Here is an 18851-nt window from a genome sequence, read left to right as displayed (position 1 = left end):
GCCACCCAGTCTGTGGTACTTTGCTACAGCAGGTGTAGGAAAGTAATACAGTATTAATCTCAAGTATCTGTGATGAATTAAGATGCATATTTTCATCCCCAGAGGAACCACTAAAAAATTAACTGAAGAGGGCGCCTGGGTGGCTCAGTTGGTTAAGCGACTGCCTTCGGCTCAGGTCATGATCCTGGAGTCCCGGGATCGAGTCCCGCATCAGGCTACCTGCTCAGCAGGGAGTCTGCTTCTCCCTCTCCCGCTCCCCCCTCTTGTGCTCTTTCTCTCTCTCACTCTCTCTCTCAAATAAATAAAATCTTTAAAAAAAAAATTAACTGAAGAAATATATTTATTTTAAAAGGTGGGAATTAAAATGGTGCACACACACACACAAAAGCAAAACCAAAAACAACAATAAAAAACCCACTATCATGGGGCACCTGCGTGGCTCAGTTGGTTAAGTGGCTGCCTTCAGCTCAGGTCATGATCCCAGGGTCCTGGGATCGAGCCCTGCATCGGGCTCCCGGCTTGGCGGGAAGCCTGCTTCTCCCTCTCCCACTCTCCCTGCTTGTGTTCTTTCTCTAGCTGTCTCTCTCTCTCTGTCAGTTAAATAAATAAATAAAATCTTTAAAAAAAAAAAAAACCCACTATCATGAAAAACGTAAGGAGAAACAAACAAAAGATATGAGCCATATAGAGAACAAAATGACAGTCATAACTCCAACCATATCAATAATTACATTAAATGTGAGTGGATTAAACACTTCTATGAGAAGGCAGAGATTGTGAGGGATATTACAACATACAGAGGGGCTAAAATTTAAACTGACAACATCAAGTGTTGATGAGGCTATTAAGCAACCTGAAACTCATACACTGTAGAAGTAAATTGATGCAATTTTTAATTTTTTTAAAGATTTTATTTTTAAGTAATCTCTACAACCCAACGTGGGCCTCGAACTCACAACCCTGAGATCAAGAGTCACATGCTCTACGGCTGAACCAGCCAGGTGCCCCTAGATATTGCTAGTTTCAAAAATTGCATCAGATGGCTCAGTGGGTAGAGCATGTGACTCTTGATCTTGGGGTTGTAAATTTGAGCCCCATGTTGGGTTGTAGAGATTACTTTAAAAAATAAAATAAATCTTAAAAAAAATTTTATTTAAAGAAAAAAGCAGCTAGACCTCTAGACCCTTCTTAACTCTGAGCAACCAGGCAACTGCTCCTACCCACTTTATTTTTTTAAAGATTTTATTTATTTATTTATTTATTTATTTATTTATTTAATTTATTTATTTGAGACTGAGAGAGAGGGCACAGGTCGGGGAAGGGGCAGAGGGAGAGGGAGAAACAGAGTCCCCACTGAGCAGGGAGCCCAATGCCAGGGCTCCATCCCAGGACCCTGGGATCAAGACCTGAGCCAAAGGCAGACGCTTAACTGAGTATAGCCACCCAGGTGCCCCTCTCCCACCCACTTTATGCCTTTTCTTTTTCTTTATGTTATTATTTTGAACAAGAGGTACACAACATTGAATTCATCATAATCCTGTTTTTGTGGCACCTATCACTGTTGGTCTGTGCCAGGCCCTTTAAGATTTTTTTGGTTCCTCCTTTTTCTTTATTGTCAATCTCATTTCCCTCAACCTCATACATATTCACTCTTGCATAATTAATGGTGACTTTGTAATTTATCACCCACACTTTTATTTACATACACTTTTACCCATGAACAATATGTAACATTGCAGTTTTTTGCTAGTTTTAAAATATCTATAAGGACTTTCGCTATACATCCATTCAGCATTGCTTTTTATATCTCTCTGAGTTGATATAAGTAGATCGCATCCATTCCTGTTGGCAGCTGTAGAGTGTTATACCATATGTATATACTATTAATTCATCTCCTATTGATGGATATTGATGAATATCTCCTTTGATATATAACTGTGTTGTGATGAAGATTTATTTAACTGTCTTGTTTGTGACCATGTGATAATTTATCTGCCTAAACCTATTTTCAGTAAATATTCTCAAGTTGCTGTCTAGAATGGCATATCGCAATAGTTCCCATCAGTTGTGTGAGCAACAAGTTATTTTCTCACATCCTAGGCAGCATTTGATGTTGTTCAACCCAAGTATTTTTCACCAATCTGATGAGTATAAAGTGATATCTCCTTGTTTTCATTTGTATTTCTCTGGTTACTAATAAGGGAAGGGTGACATCTCTTTATGTGTTAACCAGTCATTTGAGTGTTACCATGTGCAAGTTACCTATTAATTTCCTTGGTCAATTTAAAAAGTTGGACTTACTGTCTTTTTTTAAACCAATTTACAGTAGTTCCATATGTATTTTAGATTAATATTATAGATATTAATCATTTCTTGGTTGTTTAAGTTGCAAATGTGTTTCCCAGGCTGTTGCCTTTCTTTAAGAATGGTGTGTTTCACTGAACCAAAATCTTTCCTTGTGATGACCTCAAATTCATCATTTTTTCTTCCTATGATTTTGCTACCTTGTATCTTAAGACATTCTTTCCTAACCCAACATTTAAAAGCTGTTACCTTTCATTTTTTTCTCTTAAGAATTTTATGGTTTGGGTGGTTCAGTCGGTTAAGTGTCTGCCTTGGGCTCAGGTCATGATCCCAGGGTCTTGGGATCGAGTCCTGCATCGAGCTCCTTGCTCAGCAGGGAGCCTGCTCTTCTCCCTCTGCCTGCCGCTCCCCCCTGCCTGTGCTCTCTCTCTCTCCCTGACAAATAAATAAAATCTTTTTTTTAAAAAAGAAAAGCCCAATGATTTAAAAAAAAGAATATTATGGTTTTAGGGGTGCCTGGGTGGCTCAGTAGGTTAAGCATCTGCCTTTGGCTCAGGTCATGATCTCAGGGTCCTGGGATCGAGCCCCATGATCAGCTCCCTGCTCAGCAAGGAGTCTGCTTCTCCCTCTCCTTCTGCTTCTGCTCCTCCACCCCCCACCCCCCCAGCTCGTGGACTCTCTGTCTCTCAAATAAATAAATAAAATCTTAAAAAAGAAGAACATTATGGTTTTACCTTTAAGTTTTGTTTTTTGGTTTTTTTTTTTTTTAAGATTTTATTTATTTGACAGATAGAGACATAGCAAGAGAGGGAAGACAAGCAGGGGGAGTGGGAGAGGGAGAAGCAGGCTTCCCGCTGAGCAGGGAGCCTGATTCGGGGCTCCATCCCAAGCCCCTAGGATCATGACCTGAGCAGAAGGCAGACGCTTAAAGACTGAGCCACCCAGGCGCCCCTACCTTTAAGTTTTGATCATGAATCTATCTGGAGTTTATTTTTGGATATAGAGTTTGCCATGGCCTTACTTCCCCCACCACACCCACCATGCGCCCATTTATTAAATAATCTTTTGTTTCCCACTCTGATCCTTAAGGCCACCATATAATAGGGGGCCCTGCTGGTGGACTCCCTTCTGTCCCACTGTTCATTTATCCATTCCCATGCCAGTATCCCACTGTTTTAATGATGATGGTTTTGTGATATCCTTTAATATGTGGTAGGGCAAATCTCACCTCTTTGGTCTTTGTTTTGAAGATTCTTAGTTATACATAAATTTTATTCCATATAAAATATAGAATCATTGTACAATTTTCCAAAAGTACTGCTAGGATTTTTATTCCAATTATATTAGGCTTATACATTATATTATTAATCTGGGTTGAATTGACACTTGTACAATATCAAATATTCCCATCCGTGAAGATGAGATTTCCCCCCATTTATTCAGGCCTCTTTTTATATCCTTGTAGAGAAATTTAAACATTTTCTCCACAAAGGCCAAGTGCATTTTTGTTAGCGTAATCTCCGAGCACTTTATATGTTCATTGATGTTGTAAATGTCTTATTTTCCATCTTACTTTCTATCGTAATTTCTGAATGATTATTGCTCACATGAAGGAAAAGTACTCATTTTTATATTTGATTTTGAATATGGTCACCTGGCTGAACTCTCTTACAAGTTCTAATAATTTGTTGATTCTCTTGGACTTTCTGTGGCAATGGTCAGATCCTCTGCTCTTTCCAGTAAACACGCTGCAAACTAAGGAAGCCAGAACTTGGACGGGGAGCGTGTCAGAACACACCTGTTTCCTGCCTCTGAGAGCCAGGGAGTCCCGCCTGCGCGGACGGCTCCGCACCCCCGCCAGGTGGACTCACTTGACCGCCGAGCCCTGGCCCGGAGGAGGATCGCGCCCTGCCCGCAGCCCCCGCCCCAACCAATCGCGGCGCGGACCCGCCAGGCTGGCGGGGAAGGACCAATCCGCGGCTCCTCTCCTCCCGAGGCCGCTACCCGGCGGGGGGGAAGGTGAGTAGTCGGCCGCTGGAAAACTTCCCCGGCAAGATGGCCCAGCGCTGATTTACGCGCCAGCCGCGCTGACCGTCACTCGTCCCGGGCCTCGGAGCCTCACGCCCAGCCGCCGAGCCTCGCACCTTCCCGGCCCTCGAGCTGCCCTGGTCTGTCTCGCCCATGGCGGTGGCCGCGCTGTACACGCAGGTACCTAAGGGCGGCGGCGCGGGAGGGAAGATGGCACGGCGCTAATGCTGACTGTACCTGGCGCCCAGGCCACACCTGTGCACCTGGCGCTCTCGCCGCAGGAAAGCGCCGCGGAGGGCCTGGGGACCGGCGGCACCAGAGAGTCGCTCTCCGAGGGCTTTGGTCCCTGGCCGCGGGGCAAGCGCCCCCCACCCCCACCCCGGGAGCCTGGGTCCCTTCGGGATGGGAAGACCGAGTGCTAGGGGCTGCCTTCCCGGACCCGAGCTTCCCGGTACCTAGGGATCGCGCGTCTGTCTCCCGCGCTTAGGGGCCCCCTCTTCTTGAGCCACAGGTGGAATCAGAGTTGCCCACGGGGACCTGGAAATCTCAGACATGGGTGAATAATGGTATCCATAATCCTCCTGACCCTCCTCGGAGCCCCTTGAACAAGAAGCTTAGCAGTATTCAGGATGCTTTCTAGAATTCCTGGGTCTTCAGAAATGCCTGCACGTGCATTTAAGTTCATCCGATGTCCGAAGTTGCAGCTGCCTGGGCGTGTGAGGCAAGCTTCACCCGGAGAAGTTGAGGGCTTCTGTGAATCCAGGGGTCACAGGCTCTTCACCTCACACTTGTACACTGCTTTACAATTTATAAAGCACCTTTCACATACACCCTGATTCTGGGAGTCACTCTAGAGCATTTCTTGGAAACCATCTCTTCCCAGGGCCAGGGCTCCAACCCTTACATAGAAAGACAGCATTCTGGCACCCAGAACCTCCCGAGATGAGCTTGGCTAATTATTTGGATAATTAGCCAAGGTGTTGGCCCTTTTGAAAAAAAAAACTTCATTTGAATAGCCATAAAGTCTGATCCTCTCACACCCCAGTGGAGTAAAATCTATGGTTGCTAATATTCAGATAGCTGAGACTAGAATCTATCCATTTCCCCCTGACACATGCCCTCGGTTTATATTTAAAAAGACACTTTGCTGTAGATATAAATGATAGTTGTAAATAATTGTTTCAATGGTTTAAGCAAACTTTTTTCTTCTACTTTGCTGAATTAGTAATACAAGTACAAATTATCCAAACATTACTGTGCCCTCTAACACATTTCCATTAACCAGAGTTCTACATGGGCACTGTTGAACCTCCACTATTCCAGAATAGTTTACCAGTGAGCATGTGAGCCATCAGATATCCAGCAGGGCTTCTGAGTTCTTAAACTTACTGGAGGTAAAAGAAAATTTTGGCAGAAAGCAATGCTTGGAAGATACTTTGGAGAACAGAAAATTGTTGATGATTAACCTATTTTAGGTAACATTTTTTTTCAGAAGCGGAAAAAACACAGGTGTAAGCTTCTGTGTCATCAAGTGCCTTACACCACAAATATTTTTAAATACCAACTAGGTAGCAGGCATAATGTAGGAAAACTGATATGGAAGAGTTTTCTAGAGAAGAGCTTGGATGGACAGACAATCTGAGAATCCTAGAGCCAGAAGGAGCTTTGATGGCCATCCCTACCCACTTTGTGTCCAAGTAGGCACCTTTGTCCCAAGGCTGTCTCTTCCTTTCCAGGTGGTCAGTTAGTCCCCACGTGGTCAATTCCAGAGGTGGGAAGTTTGTATAGTTGCCTGTTTAGGTTTTAGAGTGCTTTGTTAATGAGTTTTCTTAAACAGAAACAAAACCTAAGCCCTCTCCCTTGCTTCCCCACCACTCCCCCCAGCACTCGCCAAGTCCACGGATCTAGCCATTTGTCCTCGAAGGACAGCACACAGCATTGGCCTAAGTCAACGCTCGTGTCTGAGGACGCTTGGCCACCTTTATGGCCCAGGAATGCTGCTTCTCTGCACAGTCTTAGCCACACAACGTTTTAAAGCAGTCTGAACCCCATTTCTGCATCCAGGGGCAAATAGTGATGCTGCAGCAGGGCAATGGGGGGGCTGTCTGTGGGTGACGGCCATACCCACCCATGGTCTGCAGGCTACCCCGTTCACTCACTTCATGCTGCTGTTGGCGCCCTGCCCCCTGTCGAATCTCCCTTCCTGCGTATGCCTTGAAGACAGGTATATTACCTCCCATAACACATTTATTTAGCACTTTCTGTATATAAAACGTGCTTGGGGGAGGTTAGAAAGATTTTTTTTTTTTTTTTGAGTGATAGCCTTGCCTCTCAAGGAGTTTTCTGCTGAGTGAGAAATGAGAAATGTCGAATAATTCAGTCTGCTGAAGCCCTGAAGGGATGGAAGAGCCTGCTGGGTGATAGAGCTGAGAAGGGAGGGTCATGGCAGCTGAAGAGTTAGGTCGGAGCTTTATGTTCTGGTGCAGATTTGGCGCGTGGGAAGACAGGATCAGGGGCTGTGTTTTAGGAACTGCGGTATGCCAGCCGAGCCCAAAGGACTCAGGTCCTCCTAAGTGTCGGGGAGAGAATTAGGGGAGAGGTGATCTTAGGAAACCAGGGGGCCGACTTTGTCCCTGCAGGGGTTGAGGCGGTGAAGGGGTTTCCCCGGCCAGTGCCCTGGGTGGTTAGAGGTTGGTGGGGAGGTCGCACCAGAGTCTTCTGCCCCAAGGTAGAAGTTGAAGCCCAGGCAGTGAGAGCCTCGCCAAGGGAGGGAAGAGAGCCAAGACAGTTCACGGGGGAACAAAACTATTCAGAGGGGCCTCGGGATGGAGACCTGACAAGGAGGAGGAGGGGGGAGAGCTGGTATGGGGGCCCCAGGGAGAGAGGTTCTGAGAAAGAGGGGACTCCTGGGAGGAGGTGTGGTGAGAGCAGCAATTACTACCGGAGGAAGTGTAAAATGACCCTTCTCTTTCAAAAGCTATTGGCAACATGCCTTAGAAATGTTGAGAGCATTTGACCCAGCAGCTCAACTATTTGAAATCTCTTTGAGGGAAACCGGTTTGGCAGTTCACTCTGGAAGCCCCTGTCACTCTCAGACTCGCTGACCAGCCACAAGTTCCCGCCTCTGCGTCTCCCCACTGCCTGCCCGCTCCTCCCTCAGCTCCCTCCTCCCTCAGCTCCCTCCTCCCTCAGCTCCTGCTCTGCAAACTTCTGGCCAGCCCTTGGTGCATTGCTGCCGGTTCAACACGCTATGCCTTAGCTTGCAGGGCTCCCTCTGCTTGAAATAACTGCTTTGCTCAGCACCGCCTCACCTTCCAGAATCCAGAGTCCAGAGTCTCTCATGGCTCATCTCCCTCTCTGATTTCTTCCAATTCAGTTTTCCCTCCCTTCCCCCGTGATCTCCATGCTATTCCTTAAGTTCCACATATGAGTGAAACCATATGATAATTGTCTTTCTCTGCTTGACTTACTTCACTTAGCATAAGACCCTCCAGTTCCATCCTTCAGTTTTTGTTTCCTATAGTTAAGAGTCTCTTATGGTTTGTCTCCCTCTCTGATTTCATCTTATTTTATTCTTCCTACCCTTCCCCTATGATTCTCTGTCTTGTTTCTTAACTTCCACCTATGAGTGAAATCATATGATAATTGTCTTTCTCTGATTGACTTATTTTGCTTAGCATAACACCGTCTAGTTGCATCCATGTCATTGCAAATGGTAAGATTTCAAAGAGAAATAAAAGGCATCCAGATTGGCAAAGAAGAAGTCAAACTTTCATTCTGCAGATGACATGATACTCTATGTGGAAAACCCAAAAGACTCCACTCCAAAATTGCTAGAACTCATACAGGAATTCAGCAAAGTGGCAGGATATAAAATCAATGCACAGAAATCAGTTGCATTTCTATTCACTAACAATGAGACGGAAGAAAGAGAAATTAAGGAGTCAATCCCATTTACAATTGCACCAAAACCTATAAGACACCTTGGAGGAGTGCCTCGTCCGAGAAATCTTTACAACCCGCTCTGCTCTCTGGGCACCTTTCACGTTGATTTGTAAGCACTCTTGTTAACTCGTAAGCACTCTTGTTAACTCTCTGTTACCCCCATTGACCAAGAGTTTCTAGAGAACAGGGAATGGTGGGGGCTCAATAAGCATTTGATGTGTGCAGGCATGAATGTTTTTCTGCTTTCAGAAAGAGCTGTGGGCATGAAGAAGATGATGATGGTTACTTTTATCTTGCAGTCATGGAGCACTTCTTACGTGCCAGATGCCATCCTCAGAACTTTCTGTGCCTTCTTTTATTTCATCTGAATCAACAATGTTGTGTGTAGATGTTGTTATCCCAATTTTACAAATGGCTCAGATTGAGCAAATTGCCTCAAGTTACATAGAAGTGGGGGAGGAGTCAGGATTAAAAACCTGTGTTCTTAATACCTTCCACTACCACAACTGTGGTTCAGCCACCTTTACCATCTTCCTCCTCCTCTTCCCATTCACAGAGAGGACTTGTGGGAAGTCCATCCTCTTCATAGCTGTGTATGTGATATACATTTGTGTGGGGTTTTTTTTATTTTTCATCTAAGATATTGGTGAAAGTGGTAAATGGGTGGTGAGACAGAGAGCTCTCTGGCATGCCTCTAGAGATCTTTCTTAAATTGTTCTGGCTCATTAATCAGGACTCAGGTTATAACTGGTTTTAGCCACAGATTCACAGATTATATTGTCCTTCAGTCATCTATTTCCCTTGCTTGTGTATGAAGAACTCACAAGACATCTTCAGGGAAGTTGTGCTAGAACTCAGATGTGCAAGGTCAGGAGAGGCAGTTCAAGGTCCCTAAAATAAGGTCAAAGTTCAGTTTAATGACTTTCCATTTGGCTATTTTAAGAAAATTTTAGACTTCTATGTATCATTAGCAACTCTGGAAAATTAGATTTATCCATTGTATTATATATGGGTACTTCAAAAAGAAAAAAAAAAGATATAAAGACTAAAATACCAAACTTAGTCTTTTTTTTTTTTTTAAAGATTTTATTTGACACAGAGAGACAGAGAGAGAGCACGCACACAAGCAGGGGGAGCGGCAGGCTCCCCTGGAGCAGGGAGCCCGATGCGGGGCTCGATCCCAGGACCCTGGGATCATGACCTGAGCTAAAGGCAGACGCTTCACTGACTGAGCCACCCAGATGCCCCCAAAGCTTAGTCTTTAATTGGTACAACTAAACTGGGAATTTGAATTTTTGTTCAGTAGATGTTTATGGAGTGCTAGTTATGGGGAAGTCACTGTGTCAGGTTCCAGGGTACAAAGACAAGACTCTTGAAGCTCAAGTGCCAGTGGAGAAGATGGGAAGCTACCCAGAAACCTGGGGGAAGGGGCAGAGAGAGCTCTAAACAGGAAACATTCAATCCTGTTTGGGGTAGAGGGTAACAGGGAAAGTGCCACCAAGGAGAGGAGTTGTGAGCTGAATCTTGACTGCTCAGAGCAGTTTGCTCACTGGCATCGAGAGGAGGGGTGGCACAGGGGGTAGAAGGAAGAGAGCCAAGAAGGGCTTGGAATGTTCTAGAAACTGCTAGTGGATTGGGTGGCAGGTGGCAGAGGGTGGACTGAAGAGGGAGGGAAGCCTGAGTAGGAAGACTGGCCAGGACAGTGGCTCCCCAGGCCTGGCTGTTCATCAGAATCGATAAGGGAGGGGGGCTCTCGAAGCTTTCATCTTACTGGACCCCACCCATCGAAATTCTGATTCCAGTGTGGGTGAATATCCACAGAAACCTGGTTCTCCGCCTGGTTGAGGAAGCCCTTGGTGGACCATGGTGTTTGTCAGAAGATTGGTTGGGGCAGGTGGGGGGGAGCTGACTGATGGCCATTGCAGTTGGGGTGGATGGACAGACAGGTGAGACTTGTTTAAGATATAGGCTTTCCAGCACCTGGGGACCATTTCGTTGTTGGAGGTGGAGGGGGGAAGGGGCCCCAGCACAGTCCCAAGTTTCTGACTAGACGGTCAAGAGAACTGAGGAGGAGGAGTGGGTTTGGGTGGGGACACAATGGCCATTAGAGCTTGGAATTTGTGAATGTCTGAGGACATTTAGGGCCCGCCATCTGGGAGACCATTGGAAATATGGTCTAGACCTGTTGAGAGATCTGGGCTGGAGGTCTCGGGTGCACAGGTGCCAGGGCAGTTGCCAAAGCTGTGAGAATGGAGGACACTCTAGAGAAAGCCTGTCAGGGGAGGGGCTGGGAAGGACACTGGGAGACAGAGGGGATGCTGGGGAGCCTGGGAAGGGCCTGGAGGGACAAGGAAGGGGGAGGACAGGGAGCATAGTATCGCTGCTCTGGCCTGGTGGACCCAGAATGTGGAGATTCCCTTCCGGACCAGAGAGCTGCTAGGAAGGAAACTTGTGGTGTTCCCTATTCCATGGCAAGTCTTCAAGCCCTTTTTGTGGCCGACAGCCGCAGACGCCTTCCAATAGGCAGGCAACGAGAGAAGATGCCCTCTCCTCTGCCGAGCATGTGGGGTGGGGGATTCGGCATGTTCCCGAGGACATGTCACTTCCTAAGGGTTGTGCTCCTGAAGCGTTTGCCTCATTGTCAAGCCTCCCTTGGCTTGCAAACTGGGGGAAACACGGTTTCCCGCCGTGGGAGAGTACTTGCAGGCCAAGCACGGGAGACAGGCATCTCTGCTCCCCTGGCCCCACGGCAGGCCTGTCCCTGGCAGGCTTGGCAGGGGGACTGAGTCTGGAGGCTCCTGCTCCTCAGGAAGGAGTCACACCGGGGAGGTCACATGAGAGCTAGTCACATAGTTTGCACGGACTGCTGTTTGTCTAAACGCTGCAAAGTGAGCTCTTCCTCCCAGTTGAAGCGTTGCTTTGTGGGTCAAAGAATGTGAGGAAGGAGGGAGGGATGGAATGGGTGTAACTGACATGGAACTGGGTAAACTTTGTCATGTTTACTTACCAGGCTGGGTTTCAGCCGTGGGGCCCTCAATGACTGGCAGCATTGCTGGGCAGAGGCACCAGGCCTGGTAGGTGTGGGCGGCCCGGGGAGCCGGGGGCCACCGAGGCCATCTGTGTTTCCTCCACAAGAGAGGCAGACTTTGGGTTCCGTATGTCCTGATACTGCCTTCCATTTAATACTGCTTTTGGCTGAAACAAGCCAGTGAAACAAATCAGCCTGTGCACTCTCAAGTAGATGGTTGCAGATGAGACTTTTCTTTTCTTTTTAAAGATTTTATTTATTTATTTGAGAGAGAGACAGAGAGAGCATGAGCAGGGGGAGGGGCAGAGGGAGAGGGAGAAGCAGACTCCCCACTGAGCACGGAGCCTGCCATGGGGCTCCATCCCAGGGCCTTGAGATCATGACCTGAGCCACAGGCAGACGCTTAACCGCTTAACTGACTGAGCCACCCAGGCGCCCCTCAAGATTCTTTTCAAAGCCAGACTCATTTAATGAACAAGTAGTTCAAAGTAGGACTTGCAGGCCCTGGCTCCATGGAGTCCTGGCTTTGGTGACTTTGTGTGGTGTTTGGTGAGTTGCTGACCTCCCTGGGCTTACGTTTTGGGGTCAGTAAAACAAAAGGCTTGGATTGGCTCAGTGACTTTAACATTACTTCTCAGAACTCCCGGCTTCCCTGGGAAGACCCCAGGGATGTCAGCTGCGGTCCCCACCTCAGAGCCTCCTCAGAACCCCTCCATTTTTACCTGTCTCATATAGGAGGCTGCCCCCATTTCATTTGAAGTAAGCCTTCTGGAGCTTTAAAAAAAAACTTAAACAACTTGAAGTAGATGATCTCCCGGGACCCTTTCAGTTCTAAAATTCTCTAGTGGCTGGGGCGCCTGGGTGTCTCAGTCGGTTGAGTGTCTGACTCTTAATCTCAGCTCAGGTCTTGATCTCAGGGTTGTGAGTTCGAGCCCTGCACTGGGCTCCACATTTGACTTGGCGCCTACTTAAAAAAAAATAATAAAATGAAATGAAATAAAATTCTGTTCATTGCCATAGATACATTGGGATATTTCATTAGTGATTTCACTTATGAGCTTAGCAATGTTTTTGATAGCCGACCTGAGGCAGGAAATGGTAGCCTATGGCAACAAGTATGTGTGGATGGAGGGTGGGTGTGCCTGTGTGTTTATGAGGCTTCTGTCCACCTGTTTGCATGGATATGTGTACTTAAGTGTGTATCATTGCCCTCCAGGTCATTCTTCCATGTTCTCTGACTCTGTGTCTGAAGTCTTACCCATTCCGTGACTCATTTCAGCAAGCTCCTACACTCCCAGCTAGCTGTCAAGAATTAAGGCAACCCAAATAAATTAGGGACTCATGACTGATACACAGCCAATGAGATGTATATATTTCTTTGCTTAAACAAGTCCATTTATATTAACTAATAGATAAACAGATGTGCTCCTTATCAACTCTGTCCCAGTCTAGTACTGGCTCTCTGAAATTTGTTTTATACTTTTCTTTATTTCCTCCAACATCATATGAAAATTTTAAGCATACAGTAAAGTTGGAAGGACTTTATAGTGCACATCTGTCCTACCACCTAGATGCTACCGTGAACATTTTGCCATATTTGTTATATGTCTATCCATCTTTGTATCCTTCTATCCAGCCCTCAGATCATCTTATTTTTTGAAGCATTTTAGAGTAAACTGCATACATCATACATGTCCTCCTAAATATATTAGTGTGCCTATTGTTAAGAGTTTCATATTTGTTTAGCTCTTCGTGTAAAATTTTCAAACAATGAAACACCAGTCTTATGTCTGTGTTCTGTGAGGTTTGAAAAGTGCTTACCACCTGGGTAACCCAAACCCTGTCAGGGTATAGAATGTTGCCATCACCCCAGAACATTCCCATGAGAGCCTTCCCACTCACTCCCCAGCCCCACCTACCCCCAGAGGCAACTATTGTTCTGATTCTATCCCCCGCCCCTTAGATTAGTTTTACCTATCTTAGCACTTTAAAGGGATTCGTACAGAAGGTACTCATTTGTGGAATGCTTCTTTGGCTCAGCCTCATGTTTTGGAGATTCGTTCACATCCTTGCTTGTATAAGTAGTTGATTCTTTTTATTGGTACGTAGTATTCCATTGTATGAATATACCACAGTTTTATCTTTTAATCCATTCTCATATTAATGGACATCTAGTCTGTTTCCAGTTTTTGGCCATTATGAATAAAGTTACTATGAAGATTCATGTACGAGTCTTTTTGTGGACATATACTTTGACATGTGCCTTTAACGATTATTCTGATTATAAAAGTAATATATGCAACTGTAGAAAATATATAGCACTGTAATAAGGAAAATTAAAATGTCATAACTTTATTGCTAAGAATCTTTTTGTAACTGGAGACTCCTGAAGGTACAATCTTTCAACATGAAGGAGTATTTCCTCAGGGTCAGAAGGCACTGGTAGGCTAGGGGCCCAGGAGCAAAGGGGTGCGAACACACACGTGCGCACGTAGGCACACGCATGTGGCTCCCAGTTAGAGGCTGGCTGGGTTAGCAGGACCATGATGACTGAGAGCAAATGCCTTTCCTTCTTGGCGAGCCAGCACATACACGGAACAGATGCTTAGCAAGTGTCTATCGAATGCCCGAATGGATGAATGGATGAACAAACCAACGGAGAGCCCTGCAGGACAGTGTGAGACGTGGGGTCTGGGAGGAGGAGCAAGAGTAGTCGGCGCGTGCTGCCGACAGGAGGAGGGGACTTAATCGCGGGCCCCGTGACAGACATGGCGGCCACCCTGTCTCTCTCTTGAGCGGCGTTCAGGTGCCACTGGTGAGTTCTGGGGAGTGAGACCGCCCGCTCCCCGTGTGAGAGCGTACGAGGTGCGCGGGTCCGTCGGCTAGGGCTGCCTTAGTGGTAGTCCTGGCCTGGGTGCTTCCACCACAGATGCTTATGTTCTCACAGTTAGGGAGGCTGGGAAGTCCAAGCGCGCACACAGCTGCTTTCTCACTGTGTACTCACATGGCCTTTTTTGGTGCATGCAGGTGGAGAGAGAGTGCGCCTGTGAGCTCTCTGGTGTCTCTTCACACGGGGACACTAATGCCATCAGATCAGGGCCCTATGCCCTCCTTTAACCCTCATTACCGAGTAAAGACCCTATCTCCAAATTCAGTCACTTCAGAGATTAGCGTTTCAACATAGGAACTTGGTAGAGACACAGTTCAGTACAGAGCAATGTGGTTCTGCCTAAAGACTTGCAGACCAGCACTGAGCCAGGTGTTGCAATTGCCTGTTGGGAATTGAGCTCAGCGGCCACATCTGGCCTTCCACATTTCCCACAGCGGGAATCCTTGGCTACTGACCAGTGAAATAACATTGCTCTAGGAATACTTCCGTAGCATCTGGCAGAGTGCTTTCAACTACACAGTCTGATTTCACCTCCCAGCAAACCTGTGGAGTAGATATTGTGCCTATTTTGTGGATGAGAAAAACGAGGCATGAGAAGTTAAGTGTCTGGCCCAGAGCCCACACAGCCCGTCAGTGGTGAACCAAATCCCTCTGCTCCAGCTCTCGTAGACAGCACTCGGATCTTCCCATGAAGGGACTCGTGATTTCCTTTCCATTCCCAGGCTTTCCGTTTTCAAGGTATATTTAAGAAGCTTTGGGAATTCCACTGCCCATAAAATGAAGCAACTAGATGTGGTGCATCACAGACACACTGAAGATTACCTCATAAGCAAAAATTAGGTAAAAGTATTCCTGATGAAGGAACGGACTGAGCAGACAGAAAGAAATCTCCCAGAGTCTAATTATCTCATGATCTGTGTTTTTGTTTTCCAAGTGCTGAAATTAAGGCTGTTTTATTCTGTTGGTCAGTACAACAGGGTATGGATTCCTGATCCTGAAGAAGTTTGGAAGTCTGCTGAAATAGCAAAGGACTACAGAGTTGGTGACAGAGTCCTGCGACTCTTGCTGGAGGATGGAACGGTGAGGGTCCTTGCTGGCTGTGGCTGCCACAACATGTAAAGGGATAACTGCACCGTGTGTGGAGGGTGGCATATGTCCCGTGGGAGTGGCCAGCTGGTGCTGTGGGTCCATTCCTGTTTGTGCCGCACGCCTGACACTGACCTCATGAAAGCATCAAGTGCCCTGCGTCACCAGGGCCTCTCTCTCGAACGAGACGCAGGAAACAGGTCTGTGTCCTATGCTCCATCCCCAGGGATTCAGCATGATGGGGAGAACGCTGAAGTGACCTGCCATTTTGGTTTCATTGGTCTCAGCATAGAGACTGGGCAAAGATGAGAAACTTGGAGGGAGGTAGTTTGAGCCCAAGGCATAAACTGGTTGAGAGAAACCTCAAGATGGGAAGAGGAAGAGAAATAGAGGGAGATAGAAAATTGGAAGGGAGAGGAAGGGGTGGGAGGAGAACAGAAGGAGGGAAAGTCCGTCCATGGGTGGTAGAAACAGGCAAGCATTGGGACCTCCAGGGGGGTGATTGGGGAAGTGACGGGAGGTGGGCAGGAACGGAATGCCCAGCTTTGTGTGACATTGTGAGGAGCCTGTCTGTGCTGGTGTGGCTGGATCACATCAGTGGTGGTTCCTGCGCTCAAGGGTGCCTGTGAGCAGGTCCTCCCAAAGGCTGGATATGTCTTTTGATTATCAGCTCCAGCAGATTTTACCGTTACTTTAAGTATCTATCATTGAGTTGTCTTTTGCCCTCATAGCCGTAATGACATCCCACTGAATCCATAGCGAGGGTGACCTTTTTTTTTTTTTTTAAAGATTTTATTTATTTATTTAACAGAGAGATAGCGAGAGCAGGAACACAAGCAGGGGGAGTGGGAGAGGGAGAAGCAGGCTTCCTGCCAAGCAGGGAGCCCGATGCGGGACTCGATCCCAGGACCCTGGGATCATGACCTGAGCCGAAGGCAGACGCTTAACGACTGAGCCACCCAGGCGCCCGAGGGTGACCTTTTTAACGTTAAGTGTCTGGATGCAGAGCTGGACAAAGGATTCGTGTTCCATCTGGATGTTAGAGTTGGTGCAGGGGATATCACATGAATATTAAAATGCTGGAATTTTTGAGTCATGCGCATGGTCTCTATAGAGACAGGACACAATATTTACACCCAGACTGTCCTGGATTTAGGAGTCATTTCCTGAGATCCTGGGAAGGGAGATGAGCATATGAGCATAGTGGTTAAGGGCACTCCCTCAAGAGTCATACCATGGATTCAAAGCCTGCCATGGCCACTTGCTAAGTCTATAACCGTGAGCCCCTGAGTTTCTTCATATGCAAACTGGAGTTCATAACAGTATGGTAGTGACAGGGTTGCTGAAGACCAAATGAGATGATCCATGTGTGTGCATGCACACTCGCATGTGCAGACTCAAGAGAGACCCAGAGGGAGGACTCTGTGCTCTCATGGAGCCTGCCCTTCCGCACCAGTGGCTCCTTACAGCCTTGTTGAGCACGTCCGGCGCTCGGTCCAGGTTCTCGTTAGGGAGCGCGTGGCTCCAGGAAGAAGAATCTCACAACTGTAGCAGCCGTGGCCACTTGCTGCCTTAGTCCTATCGGCAGGGCTTCAGGTAGCGACATTCCTGGCTCTGAACCCGAGCCCAGGAGAGGCGGGTAAGAGGGCAGACAGCCAGACTGCTCCTTAGCTTAACCCGCTTCTCTTCCATGAAGGACAAAGCCTGTTTTGTGCCTCCAACTGTTCATCTAATGTTCTTTACATTTTCTGCCCTTCCCCCAAGGACTCTCCTGTTTTTCTCTCTCTGCGTCTCTCATACACACACACACACACACACACACACACAGAGGCAGTTGCTGAACTGGAAAAGGAGGTTTTTGATTTATTTATTTTTAATTTTTTTTAAAAGATTGTATTATTTGAGAGAGAGAGAATGAAAGGGGGGAGGGTCAGAGGGAGAAGCAGACTCCCTGCTGAGCAGGGAGCCCGATGTGGGACTCGATCCTGGGACTCCAGGATCATGACCCGAGCCGAAGGCAGTCACTTAACCAACTGAGCCATGCAGGCGCCCCAAAAGGAGGTTATTGATTTAAAATAGATAACAGAAAAACTCAAGGAAAGAAAAATCGTAGGTGAGCAGCATTTTTCTTGAAAATGTGTAGATTAAGAATAGTCTGCTTAACTTGACCCCTATCTTAAACCAGTCACAAAAATTAACTCAACATGAGTTAAAGTTTTAAATGTAAGACCTGAAACCACAACATTCCTAGAAGGGAACATAGGAATAAAGCTCCTTAACATGAGTCTTGGTGATGTTTTTGGATTTGACACCTAAAACACAAGTGACAAAATAAAAAATAAGCAGGTGTGACTACATCAAACTAAAAAGCTTCTGCCCAGCAAAAAAAAAAAAAAAAAAAAAAAACTATCTACAAACTGAAAAGACAACCCACAGAAGGGGGAAAAAGTATTTGCAAACCATACATCTGATAAGGGGTATTATCCAAAATATACTTATATGTGGAATTTAAGAAACAAAACAGATGAACATAGGGGAAGGGAAGGAAAAGTAAATAAGATGAAAATTGAGAGGGAGACAAATCATAAGAGACTCTTAACTATAGGAAACAAACTGAGGGTTGCTGGAGGGGAGGTGGGTAGGGGGAAGGGGTAACTCGGTGATGGACATTAAGGAGGGCACTTGATGTAATGAGCACTGGGTATTATACGCAACTGATGAATCACTAAATTGTGCCTCTGAAACTAATATAAAAAAATTTTTAAAGTTTTAAAAAATAGCAATAAAAATCAATGCTGCTGAAAAAAAAGAACTCTTAAAACTCAATATCAAAAAGAAAAAAAAAAAACAATAAGAAATGGGCAAAGGACCTAAACAGACATTTTTCTGAAGAAGACACAGATGGCAACAGACACATGAAAAGGTGCTCAACATGACTAGTCATTGGGGAAATGCAAACCAAAGGCACCATCTACATCACCTCATGCCTGCTAGAATGGTCATCATCAAAAAGACAAAAAGTAACAAATGCATGGGTGGATGTGAAGAAAAGGGAACCCTGTGCCCTGTTGGTGGGCTTATAAATTGCACAGCCACTATAGAAAACAGAATGGAGAACCCTCAAAAATTTTAAAATAGAACTACCATATGATCCAGCAGTTCCTCCTCTAGAAATATATCCAAAGGAAACAAAAACACTAACTTGAAAAGGTATCTGCGCCCCCACGTTGATAGCAGCATTATTCACAGTAATCAAGATGTGGAAACCACTTAAGTTTCCGTCGACAGATGAGCGGATAAAGAAGTCGTGTATGTGCATCCGTACGGTGGAATATTAGTCATAAGAAGAAAACCCTAACATTTGTGACAACACGGATGGAACTAGAAGGTATTATTCTAAGTGAAATAAGTCAGAGAAAGACAAATACTATATGATCTTACTTATATGTCGAATCTAAAAATAAATAAATAAAAAAACAAGACAAAACTCATAGAAAAAAAGATCAGACTTCTGGTTACCAGACGCAGGGGTCGGGGAGGGGGAATGGAGGAAGGTGATCAAAAGATACA

The 18851-nt window shown here is 46.1% G+C and overlaps 1 protein-coding gene across 1 annotated transcript in view; it reads left to right on the top strand.

The window, feature by feature from the left end:
- The first annotated feature begins 4341 nt into the window (after positions 1-4341).
- MYO5C (myosin VC) overlaps positions 4342-18851 on the top strand; it is an 89988-nt gene continuing 75478 nt past the window's right edge. Inside the window, exons 1-2 of the mRNA XM_081831862.1 lie at positions 4342-4512; positions 15165-15275. Of these exons, the coding sequence (XP_081687988.1) occupies positions 4486-4512; positions 15165-15275 (138 nt within the window). The 5' untranslated portion in view covers positions 4342-4485. The remainder of the gene's footprint in view (positions 4513-15164; positions 15276-18851) is intronic.

This window comes from Leptonychotes weddellii, chromosome 9 (assembly GCF_054177405.1).
Source record: "Leptonychotes weddellii isolate Sample4059 chromosome 9, ASM5417740v2, whole genome shotgun sequence".
NCBI classification, from domain to species: Eukaryota; Metazoa; Chordata; class Mammalia; order Carnivora; family Phocidae; genus Leptonychotes; species Leptonychotes weddellii.
The sequence above is the reverse complement of the archived record's forward strand: the minus strand, read 5'-3'. Positions and strand labels throughout refer to the sequence as shown.